General features: G+C 40.9%; 1 protein-coding gene across 4 annotated transcripts in view; it reads left to right on the top strand.

Moving 5' to 3' along the window:
* The window catches only part of CRY1 (cryptochrome circadian regulator 1), a 63415-nt gene extending 43181 nt beyond the window's left edge, over positions 1-20234 (top strand). The window contains exons 6-13 of one of the 4 annotated variants that reach the window (XM_056115259.1): positions 1375-1515; positions 1975-2286; positions 4191-4342; positions 4555-4757; positions 5052-5147; positions 13137-13208; positions 18707-18804; positions 19602-20234. In XM_056115259.1, coding sequence (XP_055971234.1) covers positions 1375-1515; positions 1975-2286; positions 4191-4342; positions 4555-4757; positions 5052-5147; positions 13137-13208; positions 18707-18804 — 1074 coding nt within the window. In that variant the 3' untranslated portion in view covers positions 19602-20234. Of the gene's footprint in view, positions 1-1374; positions 1516-1974; positions 2287-4190; positions 4343-4554; positions 4758-5051; positions 5148-13136; positions 13209-18706; positions 18839-19601 lie in introns of all 4 variants that reach the window. The other 3 variants (XM_056115258.1, XM_056115261.1, XM_056115260.1) reach the window with 3 other exon arrangements.
* Positions 20235-23453: the final 3219 nt, after the last annotated feature.

The raw sequence follows: 23453 nt of genomic DNA, 5'->3' as shown, positions 1-23453 counted from the left end.
CTGCATGAGACTATCTAGAACAAAAAAATGTTCACTTATTTTTTTAAATTTTATCAAGAAAAAAATTAAAAAACAAGAACCAAAAAATTTTTATTAAACCACCGTGAATTACTGAGTCAAAATGATATTTATGATTGAGTTTCAGGAGTATGTTGTTCTAACACCAGACTCTTCACCAATGCCTACTACCCTCCACCAATGTTCCCAGTTTCCCTCCCACCCCTCACCCACTCTAGCTGCTTCTGTGGGAAGCACTTTTTCCCTAGTAAAAGTGGGAAGAGTTGTCCTAGTGTTCCCTTCCCTAACTTATCCACCGCCCCCCCCACACACCCCTGCCCCAGTGCCAAGCTTTCTATTGAAGACCAGTTCTCCTAGAATGTTTGCTTTTATTCTTGTTTTTTAATTAAAACATGTCATTTGTGGCTGGGATTTTATTTCTCAAGAAATATATGACTTTAAAGAAAAATTCTCAGCTTTAAACTGAAATGTAATCTTTTTTTTTATAATTTATTTATATATTGAATCGCTATGGGAAAACTTACAGAGCTTTCAGGTTTAGGTCTCAGTCATGTAAATATCAAACACATTTCCCTTTACCAATACTTATTTTTTACCACGAACCCCAATAGAACCCCACCTCCCACCCCTCCCAATTCCTGTGAGGCAGATGAGTTCTAGTTAACACTCTATCTACTTTGACGAGATTCATTGTTTCGATAAAAGATGCACCATTATTATTTAGAGTTTACGACCCCCCCCCCCCCCGCCCCCAAATCAGACATGCTGAAAAAGCGTTGTGAAATGATTTGCTTTCTGCAGCTGGGTTTTAAGAATTAAATGATGCTATCGCGGCCGCGCGGTTTTGGATTTCTGCTATTTTACTTATTAACCCTGGAAGTATTTCTATTAAAAGTTAGATAGTTAAGAGATTGGTTTCTGTGCTCTGGAGTCGTGGCCGTGCCGGAGAGCCGCTCGTGGGGGGCAACTGGTGACCTCGGTAGGGCGTGAAGGACGGACTGGAATGCCCCACTTCCCATGAGGTCCCTGCCGCCCCCACCACCAGCTCAAACCTGCTGTCCACAGGGCTCCCGTGCATCGCCATCTTTCTTTCCAGAGAGGAGAGGGCGAGTGGGGGCAACACCCTTTTCCCTCCGGGCAGGCATGCTGGCATGGTTTAACACATAGTCCAATCACTTTTCTGCTCCAAAGGGCTGGTTTTCTGCGCTAAGTCCTTGTGCTTCTGGGGCCGTGGCCGTGCTGGAGAGCCGCTCGTGGGGGGCAACTGGTGACCTCAGTAGGGCGTGAAGGACGGATCTTTTAAAATGAAAAGTAATTAGTAATTATTGTAGTTCTGTCTCTGTGTTTTCATTTCAGGCTTGGGTAGCAAACTTTGAAAGACCTCGAATGAACGCAAATTCCCTGCTTGCTAGCCCTACAGGACTTAGTCCTTATCTTCGATTTGGCTGTTTGTCATGTCGACTTTTTTACTTCAAACTAACAGACCTCTACAAAAAGGTATTATTAAAAAAAAAGAAGAAGAAATTAAGAAAACCTGAAGCTTATGTTTTAAAGTATTATTTAAAATTTTGTGGGCCAGAGACATAACCCAACAGAATGCATGCTTTGCATGTAGGGTTCAATTCCCATTACCTCATGGTCACTGGGGAATGCCAGGAGTGACTGCTAGCACAGAGCTCAGAGAAGCCCCTGATCATTGCCAGGTATGACCCAGAAAACAAACCAAATAGAACATTTCTGTTAACACTTCTTTTGTTTGGTTGGTTTTTTGGGTCACTCCTGGCAGTGCTCAGGGTTTATTCCTGGCTCTGCACTCAGGGATAACTCCTGACGGGACTCAGGGGATGATGTGGGGTGCCAGGGATCAAACCCAGGTTGTCTGTATGCAAAGCAGATGCCCTAACCACTGAACTATCATTCCAGCCCTGATAACCCTTCTTTGCTGTGTAATCTTAGGTAAAGAAGAACAGTTCCCCTCCACTTTCACTTTATGGACAATTATTATGGCGTGAATTTTTCTATACAGCAGCAACAAATAATCCACGCTTTGATAAAATGGAAGGAAACCCCATCTGTGTTCAGATTCCTTGGGATAAGAATCCTGAAGCGTTAGCAAAGTGGGCAGAAGGCCGGACAGGCTTCCCATGGATTGATGCCATCATGACACAACTTCGTCAGGAGGGATGGATTCACCATTTAGCTAGACATGCAGTAGCTTGCTTCCTGACACGAGGTGACCTGTGGATTAGTTGGGAAGAAGGAATGAAGGTAAATATTCTAACTGATGGAATATAATATTATTCTGAAAGGCTATATTTCACTGAAACAATTTTTACAAGTTTTTTTTTTTTATTTGGCTTTTGGGTCACACCTGGCAGTATGGTACTGGGGATCATACCTGGGCCTACTGCATGAAAAGGATTTGTGCTCTGACCCTAGAAGTTGTCAGTTTATTAACAATAATTTTTCAACAGGTTGAACATTCAGGGTCCCACAATGCAGGCAGACTTTTGGAAAATAGAAGAGTGTACTCAGACATGAGAAATGGTGGAAGCCTGACTGTGTTGATATGCCTGAAGTCATCTCAGGGATTAAACCAGCCTGACTCAGGGATATGGTGCCACCAACAGGTCAACCTGTACCTGTGGGGCAATTGCATCAGCAGCTTGATGGTGCCTTCGGGCTTCCCATAATATAATATTATATGTGCTTTTGGCTGGACCCCAACAACTTGGGGTCAAGTTTACCAAGAAATTAAATGGCCAAAATTTAGATATGTGGGAGCCATGCCCACAAAACACCTCTGGCTCAACTACAAGCTCATTTATTTGCCTTTTTTCAGAGACCCATAAATCTCGAAAGAGATCAAAAGCCACAATTTATCTCGGATCTGCACATGGCTGAACAGACTGGGGTAAATCAGAGGGGGTGGGGTCAGCCTGGAGCCCGCCCAGCAGAGCCCCCAGTAGCCGCTTGCTTCCACAATCCAAAATCGCCATCAGACCCCCAGCCTGATTCCACAGTTTCAGGACAGACCTCACCAAGATATAAACTGCTGAAAATTTGATTATGAGGGTTTTGTGACTGAAATCCCCAGGCTTCTTGGAGTTGGGATAGGCTACCTTCCCCCACTTCCCAATACTCCTGGAAGCACTAGTAGTTACCCCCATGAACCAACTCCAGTGCCGCCATGTAAGCTCTAAAACTGGCCTTGCTTCAGAGACCCATAATAAATCTTAAAAGAGATCAAAAGCTGCAGTTAATCTCAGACCAGCAGGAGGCTGAACAGACTGGGGTAAGTCAAAGGAGGTTGGGTCAGCCTAGAGGCCACCCAAGCAGAGCTCCCAGCAGCTGCTTGCTCCCACAATCTAAAATCGCCGCCAAACCCTTCGCCTGACACCACTCTTTCAGGACCAGTCTCACCAAGACATACTCTGCTGAAAAATTGGTATGCAGGTTTTGTGACTGAAATCTCCGGGCTTTCTCGGGGTCAGAAAGCTACCTCCCCTGACCTCCCTGTACTTCCAGAAGCCTTAGCAGTCACATCCACACCCCAGAGCGGCCACCCAATTGAAAAGTTACTTATTATTACAATTATTACCTTCATGATAAAAATACTGAAGGTATACAAAAAGTAGAAGCCTTACCTTCCTGATAAAAATACTGAATGCCCTGAACAAACACCATGATGTGTATTGTAAACCATACTGCACAAAAGGAAAAGTAGAGACAGCAAGAAGGAAAGTGCCTCCCATAGAGGGAGGCAGAGGGTGGGGAGTGAGATCCTGGGGGATTGTGGTAGGGAAACGGGACATTTGTGGTGGGAAATGTACACTGGTGGAGGGATGGGTGCTGGATCATTGTATGACTGAAACCCAATTATGAGCAGCTTTGTACTGGTCTATCTCACGGATATTCAAAACACTCTGAACTTACAGGATTGATAAAGGTGATTATTTCTATCACACCCAAGAGATCGTAATATAGACTGGTGTGTAGGTAAATAACTTAGGTATAGAACAGAGTGTAGATAAGAAAGTTAACTTTGGAATGTTTAATTTTACAATTCTGTGCTAGATTTTCTTTGCCTTGACTTTTAATCTGTAATGACTTGCAATTGTTTGCTTTGAACCATGTATGTGTGAACTTACTGTTTACTGTTACTTCTGAAGGTATTTGAAGAATTATTGCTTGATGCAGATTGGAGCATAAATGCTGGAAGTTGGATGTGGCTGTCTTGTAGCTCCTTTTTCCAGCAGTTTTTTCACTGCTATTGCCCTGTTGGTTTTGGTAGGAGAACAGATCCCAATGGTGACTATATCAGGTAAACCAAGGATAATTATTACTCAGTTTGCAAAAAGCTAGTACAGGAATAATTTTTCATAAATATTATGCAAAGTTTAAAGTATTTGCCACATATAATGGGCAACAGCGATGATAAAGGGAAGGAAAAAACAATCACTTAAATGGTATTGATTTGAATTATTGTAATCTATTAATAGTTCATTTTATTAATGATTTTTCTTCTCCCAAAAGGCGTTATTTGCCTGTCCTTAGAGGTTTCCCTGCAAAATATATTTACGATCCCTGGAATGCACCAGAAGGTATACAAAAAGTAGCCAAATGTTTGATAGGAGTTAATTATCCTAAGCCTATGGTGAACCATGCTGAGGCGAGCCGTTTGAATATTGAGAGGATGAAACAGATCTATCAGCAGCTTTCACGATACAGAGGATTAGGTGTGTAAATGTCTTTGATTTGTTTCTTTGCCAGTTTACGTTGTTATCCTTGAACTTGTGCCTGGTCAGTTTTTTTTGTTTGTTTGTTTGCTCTATTTTGGTCTTGGAGCCCCCTCCAGCAGTGCTCAGGGTTTACTCCTGGCTCTGAGCTCAGGGATTATTCCTGGCAGGGTACAGGAGAGGCCTATGGCATCAGATCCCAGGCTTACTGTGTACAATGCAAATGCCGTACCCTCTGAACTATCTTTCTGGCCTCCTGATAATAATTTAATGGGAATTTTTTTTCCCTTTTAGGTCTTCTTGCAACAGTGCCTTCTAACCCTAACGGGAATGGAAGCTTCATGGGGTATTCTCCTGGTGAAAATGCCTCAGGTTGCAGCAGCAGTGGAAGTAAGTGAAAAAGAAATCTCTTCATTTGAATTTCACAGTGGTATCTATTTCAAACTCCATCTTTCTTTTGGGGGTGTGGGTTGGGCCATATCCAGTAGCACTGCTCAGGGGCTACTCCTGGCCCTATGATCAGGGGTCATTTGAGATGATCAGGGAACTAAACTGGGATTAGCCACTTGCAAGGCAAGCTCCTGAACCCCTGCACTAGCTCACCTGTTTAAAAAAAAAAATCTTTAAGGGCTGAGCACATGTTGGGTTTGATTTATTTTACATACATTAAAACAATTTAATTTACAAACAATCCTAATGGAGAATATTTCTTTAAGGTCATGTGCATGGCAATTGAGAAACCGTGTTCTAAAAACCTTGATAATGACCTTAAAAATATATCTTTAAAATGTGTGATAGGGGCGGAGAGATAGTACAGTTGGAAGGGTGCTTGTCTTGTACACAGGCTGACCTGGATTCGATCCCTGGCACCCCATATGGTACACTGAGTCCCACCAGGAGTAATTCCTGAGCATAGAACTGGGAATAAGCCTTGAGCACTGTCAGGTGTCACCCAAAAATCAAAAACTAAAATAAAATTTGTAATAAATTTTTTATACACTTATGTATACGTGAGCTGGAGCGATAGCACAGCAGTAGGGCATTTGCCTTATAAGTGGCCGACCCGACCGACCCAGTTTCAATTCCTCCACCCCCTCAAATAGCCCGGCAAGCTACCGAGAGTATCTCGCCCGCACGGCAAAGCCTGGCAAGCTACCTGTGACGTATTCAATATGCCAAACACAGTAACAACAAGTCTCACAATGGAGACGTTACTGGGCCCGCTCGAGCAAATCGATGAACAACGGGAGGACGGTGCTACAGTGCCACAGTGCTATGTATATGTGTGCATACAGGCATACACAAACACACTTTCTCTATTACTGAAATTTTAGAAATGGAAAGCTTCATTACACATAGTAAAATTTGAGTCAAAGTAAAGATACGGCAAACTAAACAAGAAAGCTTTTTTTTAAATTAAAAAAAATGTTTTCTTTTAATTGAGTTGCCACGAGATACACAAGTACAAAGCTGCTCATGATTAGGTTTCACTCATGCGATGTTCCAACACCCATCCCACCACTGGTGACCCCAGTTTCTCTCCCAACAACCCCTCGTTCCCCACCCCCGTTCCCCAGCCTGCCTCTATGGCAGGCACTTCTCTTTCTCCCTCTCCCTCTCTCTCTCTTCCTTCACTTCCTCTCCCTCTCCTTCATTCTCCTCTCTCTCCGCTCTCCCCGTCTCCTTTTGGGGATTATGGTTTGCAGTACAGATACTGAGGGGTTATCATGTTTGAAGACCAATTTTAAGAGTAAAATGAAACTCAGATATAATTTTCAGAAATTTCATTAGGTTTTCCCTTTTTAGGTATAAAACTATAAGGCATTTCAGGGGGAAAGGCTAGGTAAAAATCACACCTGGGTATACTCATGATTTACTCCTGACTTCATGCGTAGGTGGTGCTCAGGAGACCATAAGATTACTAGGCAAGTGTCTTTATCCCATGCTATTTCTCCAGTTCTCGTCTATCAACTAAGGTAGTCAATGGCCCTTTGAACGTGTTGAAAGACTCATCATATCTTGTATATAGATACTCTAGTTCTTTTACAATGAATTTTCTCTGTTAAGCCTGTGGCATTTTTCTATATAACATTTTGTTGTCACATAAATTACTAATGTGATATTAATGTCAAAGTCAGGTATGTATAAGAAGTATGAATCATTTTGTCTGTGTCCAAAGGCTTAACCAAAAATAGCGTGAGTCTATTTAATTTTATTAAAAACAAGACAGTTGAGTTTCCAGTGCCAGGAGTCACACTGAGGCTTTCATACATAAACGCAAAGCTGATGCCCTGCCACTGATCTTGACCTGAGGAGTGCATTATTTAAGAAAACAAACCCGCGGGTTGGAGCAGTAGTACAGTAGGTAGGTATTTGCCTTTCACACAGTCAACCTGGGTTCAAGTTCTGGCATCCTGTATGGTCTCCTGAGTACTGTCAGGAGTAATTCCTGAGTACAGAGCCAGGAGCACTCCCTGAGCATGCCTTGTGTGAGAAAGAAAAAAGAAAAGGAAGAGAAGAGAAGAGAAGAGAAGAGAAGAGAAGAGAAGAGAAGAGAAGAGAAGAGAAGAGAAGAGAAGAGAAGAGAAGAGAAGGGAGGAGGGAGGGAGGGAGGGACAAAACCCCAAAATCAGATTTTCTAAATTGATATAAACCTGGGGCTGGAGAGAGAGAGCACAGTGGACTGAAATGCATGCAGGAGACCTTGGTTCTATCCCTGGCATCCCATGGTTCCACCTGTACTACCAGGAGTGGCCTCCAAGCATTGTGCTAGCAGTTGCTCCTGAATACCATGGCTGTTGCTCCCAAGCAAAAAATAAATGAAACTGTTAAAATCTTAACCTGTTAGAATTTTGAGGTACTCTGCATTCTTTTGGGTCCTTGTGTCCCTCCTTTCTCCCCCAAGAATTATTTTAGGGAGCAACAAAGGCAATCACATTTGACTGACAATCCAGGGGATTTTTTTTTGCCACATTCTCACAATAACTTGGGTAAGTAGCAGTAGGATTCTCATTTTCTGATTGGGAAAATAAGCCTAGGAAATCGAGGGACTCGAAACAAGACTTTATAGTTCATAGCCAAGCTTGAATTCAGAGCCAAGTCTAACTGTCTTCAAAATTTGTACTCTCTCCAGTATCACTAAGCCTCTCCTGCCGATGTGATACCATTCCTCTTTTTGGTGAAATAAAATACTTGATTGCTGGAATGTGTTTCTCTTGATATAAAATAGTTGTCAGTTGCTGCCCAACAGGTCATCCTGTGCCTGCGGGATGAGTGCATCAGCAGCCTGATTGTGCCTTCAGGCTTCCTGATAGCCTAAAATTGCCACTGTGCCTCTGACCACACCCCAACAACTTGGGACCAAGTTTCCCAAGAAATTAAACGGCCAAAAGCTAGGTGTATGGGAGTCACACCCACAAATCACCTCTTCTCAGCTCATTTATCGGCCTTGCTTCAGAGTCCCATAAATAAATCCCCAAAGAGATCAAAATCAGGCCACTAACGCATTAATGGCCATGATTCAGAGACTAACAAATGAATCTCAGAAGAGAGCAGCATACCACAGAGATGCCTCCGGACCCCAAATATTTAAAAAAAAAAAAAAAACTCTAGGATTCCAGGAGCACCGCCACTTCTGCAGCTACACGACATCTCATACTATGCATAACAAGCAATACTAAATAAATTATTTAGCATCTGCCTATGGGGCAAGCTTGGGTGGTGGTGGGAAAGTTCAAAATAATGGTAGTGGGACTGAATGTTGAAATGCTGAATGTAAACAATTATTGTGAACAACTTTATGAAAATAAAATTTAAAAATTAAGAAAAACGTAATGTGTTTATGCCTGCTTCAGTCAGCTTAATCAGTGACTGAACAAATAGCAGTACTCTTACATTTTAAAAAAAGAAAGTTAATATAGCACCATGATTTACCAAGTTTTTTTATAATACAGTTTTTCAGGCATTGAATGTTTCAACACCAATCCTACCACCAGTGTGACCTTCCCTCCACTTTCCTCCCTGCTTCCTTAGCAGGCACAAATTTGCTTCATATTGTTTGTTACAACACAAAGCAAATGGGATTATCAAAACTTAGATCAATTAAAGTCAGTTTGTGATCATTGTTATTTCTCAAAAATAAATTATTTAATAGCTGTCATTGATGTTGACATACTTCAATAGTGTTCTTTTTCTCGGTACAGTGTAAAGTAAACTCTTCCTATTTTAAAGTGCCATTTACAAGTTGTGTCAGATCTTTAGTTGAGTTTGCCTTGTGTGTCTACACATGAGTCTGAGGGACAGAACTTTATGTCCTTTTATGTCCCAGAACTTTATCAATGTGATGGCAGGCAGGTAGCCAGGGTATAGGATGCAGCAGGCTCCAGCCATCTGTTGCTTTCTTGGTCCACTTAGTACATACTGCTTTCCTAGTGCGCTCCAACCTGTAGCCATTATTTGGAGGTAATCATAATTCCAAGTTAAACTGAAATAATTTTGCTTCGCAAATTTATAAACATGCAGTATTTTATGATACGTACTTAAATCTTGGAAGCACTCTAACAGCGTAAATATTTGCTTGAAACATACTTTGTAGCCAGAGGTTATGAAACTTTCAAAAGACATAGAAGGCTTAAAAGCTTCCCAAGAGACTAATCTGTGAGGTGGTATAGATGGGGGGAGAAAAGTGAAAAAGTGATAAACTGCAAGATGCCATTTTCACATGAAATATGGGAAGAAGCAGAGAACATTGATAACCTAAGAACCTAGGAAAGTTTTCTTGAGAGATGGTGTGGTGGTGTTTTTTTTTTTAATATTTCTTTTATTTATATTTTTCGGGATCAGACAGAGAGTACAATGGGCAGGGCACTTACCTTGTATGTGACCAACCTGGGCTTGATTCCTGGCACCCCATATGGTCTCCTGAACCTCCCAAGGGGTGATGTCTGAGTGGAGGGCCAGGAGTAAACCTTGAGTACTGTTGGAGTGATGACCACCACCCCAACCCCTCCCCTTCGCAAATGCTTTTATTTTTTATTCTTAGGCATTAAGGAAGTACAAACTGAAACCACAATCAGGATGACCCTCACTCCCAATTTGTCTGACCAGCAGCTACTGCTAATTGCCTAGGATTGAGAGTTTCAGTGCAGACTCTCGAAGAAACCCAAACGTAGTAGGCTGAGTTGGCAACCCTGTACTCACGTTGGAGAGAAAAATAGAAAAGAAAATGACCAACATTGTAGAGGATATGAAGAGACTGGAGCCTTCACATATTACTGAGAGTGTGGGGTAGCACAGCCACGTTGAAAACCATTTTGGTGGTTTAAAAGTTTTATTTTTATTTTATTTAATTTTTGACCACATTCAAGGCATGCCATGCTCACTATACTGTTATTCCAGCACAGACACGTTTCTTTACATTAGAAATTTATAGGTGAAAGGTTCTTTAAGGGGAATGGGAGGGGGTTGGTGCCACATTTGTACTTGGGGCCTACTCCTGGCTCTGTTCTCAGAGACTGAGGCAGTGCTCGAACCTGTATACAGTACTGGGGAACTAACCGGGGTTAGCTGCATGTAAGGCAAGAGACATCCTGAGCTAGTTCTCTGGTCCCTATAACTGAAAGATATTTTTGTTACTATTGGGGACAGCATAACATGAAGCAAACGTTTCTTTCTTTACAGAAACTTTCTATCCTTTTAAAAGGAGTTTATTTTTCTAAAACAAACCTTTGAAGTTTGTTTTACTCTTGAAATTAAAGTGCTCTTAATCTTTGTTGAGGATGTAAGGATATGGGGATTTGTGAGTACTTTATTTGTGTGTGTGTGAGTGACTTAGTCATAAGTTAACTGACTAAGCAAGACTCTGTGCTCACTCTCTTTTATACTGTAAATTTCATGAAAATGTAATTTATATTAACATTTTAAAATTTGTATTTATTTTTGGGTGGGGAGCCACATCTAGTGGTGCTCAATGACTCCTCCAGGCTCTCTTCAGGGGTCACTCCTGGCTGTACTTGGGGACCATATGTGGCGGTGCCAGGGATTGAACCTTGGTCTGTCATTTGTAAGGCAAGTACTTTAACCCCTTTTCTCTCTCTCTCTCTCTCTCTCTCTCTCTCTCTCTCTGATCCAAAAGATATTAGTTGGGGCCAGAGCGATAGTACAGCAGGAAGGGCATTTGCCTTGCATGCAGCTGGCCTGAGTTCAATCCCCAGCATCCCATATGGTCCCCCAAGCACCGTCAGGAGTAATTCCTGAGTGCAGAGCTAGGAGCATTGCTGAGTGTGACCCAAAAAGAAAAAATAAATAAATAAAAAGATGTTAGTTGTATTGGTACTCATGAATCAGGGACTGAAAGGGTCCTAAGTAACTATGGTGTAGCTCTTAAAATAAAGAAATTATAACCATATCTTTTCTTTTGCTGAAGCAGGGTAGCTTTTAAATGAATGAAACTTACTTAGAAGAGCATAAATGTGTAAAAAGAGAGAATTAGACTTATATAGAGTGGAAATAGGCACACAAAGAAACAGACAAGCAAATGAGAGACATTTAAGAGAGAACAAGCTTGAAGAGAAAGTCTATCTTAACATCTTACAGAAATTTCTAATAATTATATTGAGCCTAGTAATGTGAAGCATATATTTTTTGTTTCGTTTATGGGCTAGACCCACCTGTCCTTGGGGCTTACTCTGAGTTCAGGGTTCACTTCTGACAGGGTTTGGGGGACCATAAGTGGTGCAGGGAATCAAACACTATCTCACTGACCTTTCAAAACCACTCTCCTGATGTGTATCACTAAAATTTTGATTATTTTGAACTTTTGCAGAATTACAGTTTGCATTCTTTTTGTGTGTATATCTACTTTAGCTTTGTATTTTGTTTATGAGATTAATCTCATTTATCTTAGAACCGAAAGAAGAATTAATTGAGAAAATTAAATTAATATAGTTTATTACAACCTAAGGGCTACCATTGTGAATCTACCAATAAAATTACATTTTCTTTCCTCAGTGTCCTCACAGAATCCTATATCAACTTCAGCCTAGCACCTAACTCATCTTTGTCCTTTGTCCTTAGTGTTTTGTGTTTTGGTGCCAGAAATTGAACTTAGGATTCTCCTACATGTGAGACATACTCTCTGCCATCAGGCAATACCCTTAGCCCTAGTTCTGTGTATGTGTGTGTGTGTAATTGTGATAAAAAGTAAATAATAGAACAGCATTTTATTTTTATTGTTTTCTAACTTACTAGCATTTTAGCAGCATTTTAACCATTTATTTATTTTTGCATTTTATATGAAAATAAGTTCACTCTGTTGTGTGAAGTTTTAAATTATGTTGTACAGTGCCACACACTGAAAATATCACCATTTCGGGAAGCCCTCGGATAGGAGATCAGGAAGAGAATAGGAGATTCAGTGGAGAATTTGCCATTGTCTGACCTTTAACCTCTTAAGTCCCCAAACTGAACATTTTCAGTGTAGACATAACCATATTGTGGATGAAAGACTAGAGACTTAAAAATAATATGAATTAAAGTATCTACAGGGAATATAATTAATTTATGGTGAAGCTATATCCCTTCAGCTATAGAAGTTCCTGATTTGAATTTCTTTACACAGTAGAAATTGATGAGCATAAAATTTCATTGTAATTAAAATAAGTGGGTGCATTACTACCTACATTGTGTATTTTCTCTCCCTTCTCCCTACCTCTTATTTTTCTAAATATAACAATTTTTTTAAAAAAATCAGTGACAAACAGATTGTCCTGTTCAGGCCATGAGGTCACACCTCTCAGGGTTTTTCCTTTATCTGAACATAATGACAAACATGGTTCTCTAAAACCTACTTTTCTGTGACAACCCAAGCTGCTATAACATTGTTTGAGAAAGGTTGATGGTATAAGTTCAGCTCCAGCTTACATTGTCTGTGTTTCCTCCACTTCGTGTGACTTAAGTTGTTTGACTATCATCTGTCAGGGCCTTATACCTTGGTCTCTGAGGACATAAGTTTCAGATGGACACTGAAGGAGGTGTGTGGAAAAGAGGGATAAGAAGTGAAGGAAATCTGTATTTATCTCACTGTTGCCCTATGTTATGCCTTTATGGTCCAGTGCCTGATTTTTATTGTCCCAATTGTCAGTAAAGAAGTGTATTTTTAAGAAAATGGTTATCATTGATTTGCCTTTGATTAGTCAACATTCCTATGAGCCTACATTAATTTTCTTGATTTCAGTGTCTGATTTTTTTTATTCATATGAAAGATTGAATTTGGTCTTTAAGGCATAAACAAACTTAAATACAAATACTGAATCTGTAGTTTTAATGCATATAACTTGGAATTTATTTTAAGTAATTTTACTGTGTTTCAAATACCATCAGGTTACTTTCAAGGGAGTGGTATTTTACATTATGCTTATGGAGACAGTCAGCAAACTCATTTATTAAAGCAAGGTAAGAATGAAACATATGAGCATGCTTTCTCCCTATCTTTTGTATCTTAAACATTTTTTCGTTTATTAACCTTTAGGTTTCAGGTGTGGTCATGGTCATGGTCCTCCCGTTGTTCATCGATTTTGCTCGAGTGGGCCCAGTAACGTCTCCATTTTGAGACTTGTTGTTACTGTGTTTAGCATATGAATACGTGACAGGTAGCTTTCCAGGCTCTGCCGTGCGGGCGAGATACCCTCAGGTTTCAAGTGTGCAAAATTATAAATCAGCATTGGTCTATACTATATTTCATTTGCCATTAAAAATTTAGTTTCCAGGTTTTGCATATAATTGAGCCTTTTAATTTGATTTCCGATCACCCCCTTCCCCTTTTTACCTTTTAAATTTAGTAAAAGTAAACAATTCTTACTGTAAGAAATTTAGAGAAGTGAGAGGAGAGAGGAAGAGATATGATCCAGAGAAAACACGGGCTTCTGTTTTTTAATAGGGGCCACATGTGGCATGCTTGGGGGAGGGTACCTGGGACACTTCCACCAGGACTCAGTTTGTGCTCTGAGATTACCAGTGCCACACCCAGCAGTGCCATTTCACCTATATCCTTGCCCATTCCTCCCTTCTCTTAACCACTACTTTGCTTACGTAGTCAAAGTATGTGTTTGTTTCAGTTTAGTTTGGTTTTGAGGCCTCATCTGGCATGCTAGAAGATTACCTGGGTCTGTGTTTAGAGGCCACGGCCTGCATTGCTGAGAGACCATGCTGTGGCAGAGGTTTGCTGTGTGCCAGACAAGTGCTTAATCCCTTTACTATCTCCTGACCCCTAGGAGGTGTGTATGTGTATGTGTGTGTGTGTGTGTGTGTGTGTAGGTGGGGGGTGGAGGGGCTGAGGTGGGGAGGAGGGTGTTCATTTTTTTTTTAATTTTATTTTCCACATATGAGTGATGCAGTGATTTCTTTTTTTAATTATTTTTATTTTATTTTTAGAAAGTTGTTCACAATAATTCATTGCATTTACCATCCAAATATCAATCCCACCACCATGAGAATTTTATTGTATTTCATCCTAGAGTCATTAAGTCCTTGTATAAGAGATAACCAGAGAGAGAGAGAGAGAGAGAGAGAGAGATAACAAGCATGTATGTTAAACCCAGACAAATGTGTGCTACTCTTGGTATATCAGTGGGACATAGTAAGGGAGGTTGTGTGGCCGCATTTGTGGCCAGGTGCTCCAGAAATTCTGAAGTTTAGAATACAATTATAGAGCAGATTCACTCATGGGTAAGGTCTATGTCTCTCTCTTCTGGGAGCTTTATTTCTGAGTCTCTGGATCTTGGCCATTGATGAGATTATATGGCTCCAGGGGCAGTTTGTGGGTGTGACTGCCAAGCTACTGGAAAACTTGGGAGCTGAAAGGAGGAGACCCAGTCCCTCTCTGAGGAAGCTTGGCGATTTCAGTCACAGGTCCCGCATATCTGGGTTTTTCTGCAAATTCCCTCATGGGTGAGGCTCGTCCGAGCCAGTGGAGAGTGGCCATGAGCATGGTGGCGGTTGGACTCTGGATGTTTTCAGCTGCCAGGGTTCTGCTGGAGTGGGGAAGGAAACAACCTGCCCCCCTCCAAGTTGCCCCGGTGAAGACAGTCTGGCGTGGAGTCAGGATGCATTGGTTTCTTTCTCTGAATAATTTTGCTTACAATAAATACCCTTAAAATTTGTGTCATGTTGTAACCAATAGAAGAATTTTTGTTCTTGTTTGCTCTGTTTTTGTTTGGGGGGTACCCCAGCGATGCCCAGGGGTTATTCCTGGCTCAGCACTCAGGAATCACTCCAAGTGGTGCTCGGGAGAACATGGAATTTCAGGGATCGAACTCAGGTTGGCCATGTGCAAGGTAGGCACCCTCCCTGCTGTACTAGCTCTCCAGCCCCAAGGATTTTATTTTTTTAAAAAAAATGATGGGTCGTGTTCTATTGCATATATGCACCGTATCTTCTTTTTTAATTTTTCCACTCAATTTGGGGGGGGGGGGCAGTTCACCTGTGGCAGGGCTTTGTAGCTGCTCAAAGTCTCTCCACTTGGGGTTACTCAGTGACACTTGGGGAACCATACATTGCTCAGGTCAAACCTGGGCCTCCCACAGCAGTGTCTGCTCTCAGCCTTTTGAGCTCTCCTTGTAGCCAGTTCCACATCTTCTTTAGCCAGTCTGCCACTGGCGGGTTGTTTTTATTTGGCTATCGTGTGTAATGCAATAATGATCATAGTGGCATATCTATCTATTTTAAAAATATAAAAGCTTTTTTAAATAATCCCAGAAATGGGATAAATTTCATATGAAATTTCTATTTTTAATTTTTCAAGACATCGCTATATTATTTTGCATATGGCTGCACCCATATGGAAATTCTGAGCAACCACACATGAAAGCTACCTTTTCTTTACAGCCTCTTCAACACTTGTTTTTCCTTTTTTTCTTGTCTTATTTTTTCCAGGAATATTTATTGAGGTAATACGGTTCACAAGTTTTCATTTTATTTATTGGTTGATACTTGAAGTTGTACTATGCTAACCCGACTAAGAGCATCAATAATCCTTCACCGCTGTCCCCAAACAATCCCTTTTTCTCTGTCTCCCTTTCCTTCCCACTCTTGCTTTTATAGCCTCTGTTTACTGTTCCGTTGGCAGCATCTCAGGATTTGTTTCCATTGGGAATTGTTTTCCTCCCTTGTTTCCTTGTATGCTATACGTGAGCAGAATAATCTAGTATTTGTCTTCTTTTTTGACTTCACTTGGCATAATATTCTTCCGTTCCATCCAAGTTGCAGCAGACTACTTTCCTCACAGCTGAATAGTATTCCATTGCATATATATGCAACAACTTTATTTTCCACTCACCCTTGTTGGGCGCTTGGGTTGTCTCCAGATCTTGATGGTTGTAAATAATACTGTGCATAGTTTCTTTTAACTCTTTTAGGTGTTTATAGGTGTTTATGTATTCTTTCAATGTTCTTGAGATAGATACCTGTGGGGGAAATTACTGGGTCATATGGAACTTCTAGTCCTTTGTCTTGTTTTTGGACCACACCCTGTAGTGCTGAGAGACTATCCAGAGTCTCTGATTTCTCCCCCACCCACCTAACCCTTTTTTTTTTGTAGAGGGAGTTTGGCCATACCAGACTGTACCTTGGGTGTACTCTTGACTCTGCCCAGGGATCACTCTGGGGGTGAGGGGCATATGTGGTGCCAGGACTGAATCTGGTTTGGCTGTGTTTAAGGCAAATTCCTTACCCACTGTGATAACTCTCTGGCCTCCCCCACTTAGTATTTTTGGTGAACGGGGTTTTGGGGGGTACACTGGGCTTATTTCGTTTTGCACTTAGATCACTCCTGGAGCCATACAGGGTGCCAGGGATTGAATCTGGGTTGGCACATGACAGGAAAGTGCTTACTTGTATCTCTTGCTATCTGCTACTTGCTTAGTATCTCTCTGGCCCCTCCCCCATTTTTAAAATTGTTTTTTTCCTATCTTCCTCTTTGGACGATTTCTTGCCTCTTGTCCCCAGCACATTGATTCAGCCCTCTTGCTTTTTGTTAGTCTGCTGCTTGTTCCCATCACTGTGGGTTGTAATTCTCCAAATTAGCTCTTCAATTCCGTGACCTCTGGTTAAAGTTTTTTTCTTTTTCTCATTGAAGCTCTTCTCTATTCTTCAGTGCTGCTTAACCTTTGTTGCTTTGAATTCCTCATGGGAATGTAGAGGGCTCTTCTGTGTTTGGAGTCCTTCTCTGACTTTTGTCATAATCCATCATTGTAAATTAATCCTTCCACTTCATTGTTTTAAGTGCTATGTGGACAGTATTGGTCAAGGTCTAGTTTGGGGCAGATGTGGGTAGCAGTATATGGTTCCTGGTTATTGATTCTCCCTGGAAACAGATGACTCTAAGAGTTTGCCATTTGCACCAGTCAATGATGCAAAACTGCTACTTTCTTCTCTTCCTGGGGCTGTTGGTTTGGGGTGCATGTAGGTCTTGGCTGGCAGGGCTAACTCATTTCTGTATTTGTAACCCACTCCTATTTAAGAAATCAATGGCTTTTCTTTCTGTGCTGACAATGGTTTGAGGGAATTGACTTTTTGTCTTTTTGATAATAACCACTCTGACGTCAAGTGATACCTCATTTTGATTTACATCTTCCTAATAAGAAATGATACACAATGTTTTCATGTACTTAATGGCCATCTTTGTAGAAATACAGATTCGGATTCTCTGTCCATTTTTCTATCTAGGCTGTTTTTTTGTTGTTGTGTTTTATGCATTTGGTACAATATTTTACCCTTGTCAGAAAAGTGATTTAAAAATATTTTTCTCTATTTAGTAGATTGTCTTTTTATTTCCGGATTGTATCTTAAGTTTTCTTTTCCTTTTTTTTTTTTCTTTTGGTGGGTGAGGAGTGCACCCGGCAATGCTCACGGCTTACTCCTGGCTCTACACTCAGGAATTACTCCTGACAAGACTCAGGATGCTGGGGATCGAACCTAGGCCGCTGCATGCAAAGCAAGAACCTTACCTGAGTTTTGCAGAATTTTAAGATTATACAGTTCATTTTTGTTTTTCTGTTTCTTGCTTTTGGTTGGCATTGTCATCTGTGTTTTGCATGAAGTATTTTATGGTTGACATCTACATTGAAGTCTTCAATCTTTTTGGTTTGGTTTTGGGGGTCCACTTATGGTTCAGTGTTTGGGGTCATTCATGGCAGTGCTCGGGCAATGCCATAGACTGACTCCACACCTCTTGCATGCTAAACATGCACCCAGTTTGTTGAGCTGTTTCTCTGGACCCTCACGCCTGGCAGTAATTGGTGGCTGCTCCTGCCTCTCTGCTTGGCGCGTGAGGGTGGGGGCTGTGATACCGGGGAAACAAACCTGGCATCCTGCACATCATACAGCATGTACCCAGCCTATTGGGCTAGGTCTCCGGCGCATTTTGAATTAGTTTTTATATACGGTATAAGATTATAGTCTAGTTTTATTCTTTTGCATGTCCCTGGCCAATGTTTATAATACCTATTTACTGAAGAGACTTTCTTACTCCATTCCATGCTTGTTAATTTGTTATGAATTAGTTTTCTATATACATTTGGGCTCTCTTCTGGGCTCTCAATTTTTGAAATATCTTTTTTGTTTGTGTTGGGGTGGGAACTATACTTGGCAGTGCTCAGGGGTTACTCCCAGCTCTGTGTTTAGAAGTCAGTCCCAGCAGTGCTCTGGGGATCGCACATGATGCTGGAGATTAAACCCTGGTCTCCTGCATGCAATTTTTGCACTCCAGCCCATTAAGCTATCTCTTCAGCCTAAAACACAGATGGTTTTGAATTTTTTAAATTGAGAATCTCTGGTTTACAGTGCTACTATTAATGGTTCCTCATGCCATATCTCCAATGTCACCCCCATCACCAGTGTACTCCCTCTCAGTCCCAAGAACCTCTTGCAAAACATACATTTTTTTAAATGTGTAGGAAGAAGCTCCTCATGCGCTGGTCTCAGCAGTGGGAAACGTCCAAGTCAGGAAGAGGACAGGCAGAGTCCTAAAGTCCAGCGACAGACAGCTAACTAGGTAACTATTTCAGCGCTGTATATCTTGCTTTGAGGTATGTGTAATTAAGATAATTTCCAAAATAGAATCGACTTCTATTTTCAAATAGGATATGAGGTATAATATTTTCAGTGATACCAAATCAACTTTTGACAAAGAAATCAGTCTGACAAAGTGTTGCACTCATTTTTATGGTCATCAAAATCAGTGACCTTTAAGATTAAAAAGTCAGGGCCAGAGCGATAATATAGAAGGTAGGGCACTTGTCTTGCAAGCTGCTGACCCACGTTTGATTCTATATGGGGCTCATAAGGGATCCCATATGGGATCCATATGGTCCCCTGAGGCGGAGCCAGGAGTAAACCCTGAGAACTGGTGGGTGTGATCCAAAAACCAAAATAAATGAACAAGAAAACCAAAATAAACAACAGGCAAATACCCTATTGCTGTACTACTGTACTACCTCTCTAACCCAATAGCTCATATTTCTAAAAAAATTATCACTTAGTTTAAGTCTAATTTTGGAACCACACCTGGTGGTTCTCAGGGTTTACTCCTGGCTCTGAACCCAGGGATCTCTCTAAGCACCATGGGGCACTGTATGTGGTGCTGGGGATCAAATACAGGTCGGACACATGCAAGGCAAGTACTTTACCCACCGTACTATCTCTTTGGCCCTATCATTTAGTTTTTAATGCCACGCTAATTATACTGTGAATTCCTTGAGAAGATCAGCAGACACTCTTCAAATTTTTAATTATTTAATTCCTTGCAATAAAATTTTACCTAGTGTTTTTTTCCCCCCCCTTAAATCACAGAAAACATTTAGGAAGAAGATGCTGTTGCAGCTGAAGTTGGTGGGGAGTTCAGTAGTTTTTCAGTTAAATTATTTAAAAATGTTCTTCATTGATGGAAAATAGTTACATTTTAAAATGCATTGTTTCTAATAACATTTTTTGTGGTTTTTAACTTTTTAATGAATTTCACATAGAAGAAATGGTGATTTGTATATAAAGAACTTGGTCAAAGAATTTGCTTCATGTAAATATAGTCACAATTAGCATAGACCCATCAGTATATTTTTGATAATTTTTGATGTACGGTAAAGCTTAAGGTTGCAAATGGATTTATGATAAAAATAAGTTTTGAGAGTCAGTATGGGAGAATAAGAGGTTTTTAGAAAACTTTCTTAAGAGACTTTGTTAAAATTTTAGGATAACATTTTCTTGAAACGGATCTATGTTTGCAATCTTCAGTAATGTTTTAGAAAATGTGTGTAGTCAAATTAGTAGTTAGAGCCTATGTTACCATAGACAGTATGTGTTTTAACCCTTATATATGACTGTGTTGACTCAAAACTTGTGGAAATATCTTGTGTTATGTAGTCCTTGTCTCCTCCTGTTTGTTAACAGCTGAAGTGACCTTGTTATTAAAGTACTCACATGTATGGAATCTTCTGTATTTGGAAGTTTTTGTTTTTATATTCTTAACTTTGGGGGGGGTGGATGATTGCAAATTCATTCTTAGGGCCTCACACATGGAGTCATGGGCTCTGCTACTGCATTATCTCCCCAACCCTGCTTCTTAGTGTATTTTTCTGTTGTTGTTTCAGATAAGGGAAGAGCGTTGATATGTAAGCTATGATTATAAATTAGATTCTTTAAAGTATGTGTCACCATTTTGAAGGAATAGCTAGCATATATTTAACAGAAGAGCATTTTTCAAGATTGATCCAAATAATAGTATTGTTATTTAAATGCTTTGTAAAGTTATCTAAAATAAAGATCTTTTTTTACACAAAGTTATTTTTTCAAGTAATGGGTCTAACAGTGATTTAGTTATATAGGAAAACACATAAGAGCTTGGTTATGTAGTCAGTTTCATGGTCTGCCTTTCAGCAGCTTTGAGATCTCAGACAAGTTATTAACCTTCTTGACCTTTTTTTCTTATCTATAAAATGGATGAGATACTCATATCTATTTCATACTACACGTAAAGTGCTCCTAACAGTTCCTGATACGTGACTCATCCTGGATAATGAATTAACGCTGACTGATCATTTTCATTTCTGAGAAGGGGGAAAATGTTTTATTAAAAAAACAGAGAGATAGATAGCACAGCAGGTATGGTGTTTGCGTTGCATGAGGCTGACCCGGGTTTGATCTCTGACATCCCATGTGGTCCCATGACCAAGAGTGATTCCTGAGTTGTAGATCCAGGAGTAACCCTAAGCAGTGCTGGATGTGGCATAAAAACAGAATGAAAAAAGGGCAGGGGTGTGTTTTTGTTGTTTTTCCTGACACCTATACCTCACATTCTAGTCTTTGCATCCAAGTGTACATACAGTATTTAGACATTTACAGACATCTATCATCACCATCCAGGACAGTAAAATACTCAGTACAAATATACATAAATATTTGGGGGGAGGAACACTATCTTCATAAGCTTAATTCTTTCAAATGGGTGAGAATTTTGGGTTTTTAAGATTATTTTTTACTTTTCCAGTCAAGACTAAATTTTAACTAATAAGAGTCACTGACAAGGACATGAGCGCTATTAGTCTCTGTATTGTAATTGAGTAGATATAACAAATTTGAATCCTGTGTCCTTAAAAACCCTGAAATTAATTTAGGGATTCAAATCCTTTCATTTGTTCTGCAGATACGTCTGTATTGTGTTGTCATAAATTGTGCTGGCAGCTTGGGAAATTGAGTTGAGGGAACCAGGGGTAACAGCCTATGCAAGGCCCTAAATTTGATCCTTGTTAACACATTCCCCTTCCCTCTAGCCCTACGTAGCCTGAGAATCACTTTTCCTGGCATCCATTTGACGCAGTGATTGTCACTTGGGGTGGTCCAGGGACCACCCAGAGCTCTACTTGGGATGCCCCCCTCCCCAATTCAGTTGAGGGAAACAAGATTTGAATACGTTTATGCAAAATCTTATGTTTTCATAGCACTGTCCTCCCATTGTTCATCAATTCGCTTGAGCAGGCACCAGTAACATCTCACAACAAATTGTGAGACTTGTTGTTACTGTGTTTGGCACATTGAATATATCACAGGGAGCTTGCCAGGCTTTGCCGTGCGGGCTAGATACTCTCGGTAGCTTGCCGGGCTCTCGGAGAGGGGTGGAGGAATCGAACCCGGGTTGGCTATGTTGGCCATATGCAAGGCAAACACCTTACCCGCTGTGCTATCCCTCCGTGACTATGTTTTCATAGTCACTTGAAATACATTCATTTAAATATAAAAATAATAACATATATATATCCCTTGTGTACTAAGGATATTATGGGGTGAAACTTCATGATCACTCCACATTCTTAAACATAATTTTACTATAGATAATTTGAATTAGACTAGGTTCTTGTCTCCATTTCTCCATCCTTCCCCCCCCCCCCAGTTATATTTTTCTAGAAATGCACTGTTTAAATATTTACGCTGAATGTGGCCAGAGAGAATGTACAACCAGCAAGGTTTTTGCCTTGCCCCTGGCATCACGTGTGGTTGGTCCTCTGAGCACAGGCAGAAGAAGGCCCTGAGCACAGCCTGATGTCGCACAAACTCCTCACGAGTCCCTCAAATGACATATTTGTGATGGGGGAGAAATATTTATTTTGGTCATACCCCACAGTGCCTCCGTGCATCCCACCCCTGGAGGGAAACATAAAGACAGTTCCAGGACTCCTGAGGGAGAGGAGGAGTGATGGTAGCGGGAAGGGTGGCTAGATGGGGCTGGGGTGAGAGCACAGTGGGTAGGGCATTTGCCTTGCACGCGGCCAACCCGGGTTCGATTCCGAGCATCCCATATGTTCCCCTGAGCACTGCCAGGAGTGATTCCTGAGTGCAAAGGCAGGAGTAACCCCTGAGCATTGCCAGGTGTGACCCGAAAAGCAAAAAAAAAAAGAGGTGGGAGATGGCTAGATAGATTCCCAAGATCCTAAGAAGGGGTTTTCTTTTTATCACTTACTTGGTAATTTTAAAAAGTGAAGCAAGATCGTTTTTATTGAACGAAAACTTACTTAGATGTGAGGGAGGGGAGGGAAAGAGGAGAAGTATGTGTCCCAAGAGAACAGCGCTCTCCAGGGTGGAGGAAAACAAGCAGAGATTTAGAGACAAGCAAGAGAAATGCGTGTGCCAGGGAGGACACGGGCATGAAGAGCATGCAGCCTGTTTGGTAAATTCTTGACTTGCTGGATTGGTAAATTCTTGACTTGCTGGATTGTTTGGGAGAGGGTCAGAATCTAGCTTAGTTTACATAGAAAATGGTTTCTGAGGTCCTTCTTTCTTTTCTCCCCCCCCCTTCTTTTTTTTTTTGAGGCTATGCCCACAGTGCCCAGGGGCTACTCTTTATTTCTTTACATCTTATTTTCATAAAGTTATTCACAATAATTGATTGCACTCAATATTTCAACACCAACGCCAAACCCCCATTACACCTTCCTACCACCATTATTTCGAATTTTCCCACCCGCCCCCAAGCCTGCCCCCAAAGGCAGATGCTAAATAAATTTATTTTGTCTTGCCTGTTACGAATAATCAACTAAAAATGATCCCAGAAGGTTTCCTTAGAGGAAAATGTGTGCAAATTGTTATCTTACCTTGGGGCTACTAAGCCCCTGGATAGGAGATCACTAACATGTTGTTACAGGGTGGGGGGACCGC

The sequence above is a fragment of the Sorex fumeus genome, unplaced genomic scaffold (assembly GCF_029834395.1).
Source record: "Sorex fumeus unplaced genomic scaffold, SorFum_2.1 ptg000003l, whole genome shotgun sequence".
Taxonomy (NCBI): Eukaryota; Metazoa; Chordata; class Mammalia; order Eulipotyphla; family Soricidae; genus Sorex; species Sorex fumeus.
This window is presented reverse-complemented; position numbering and strand designations above follow the sequence as displayed.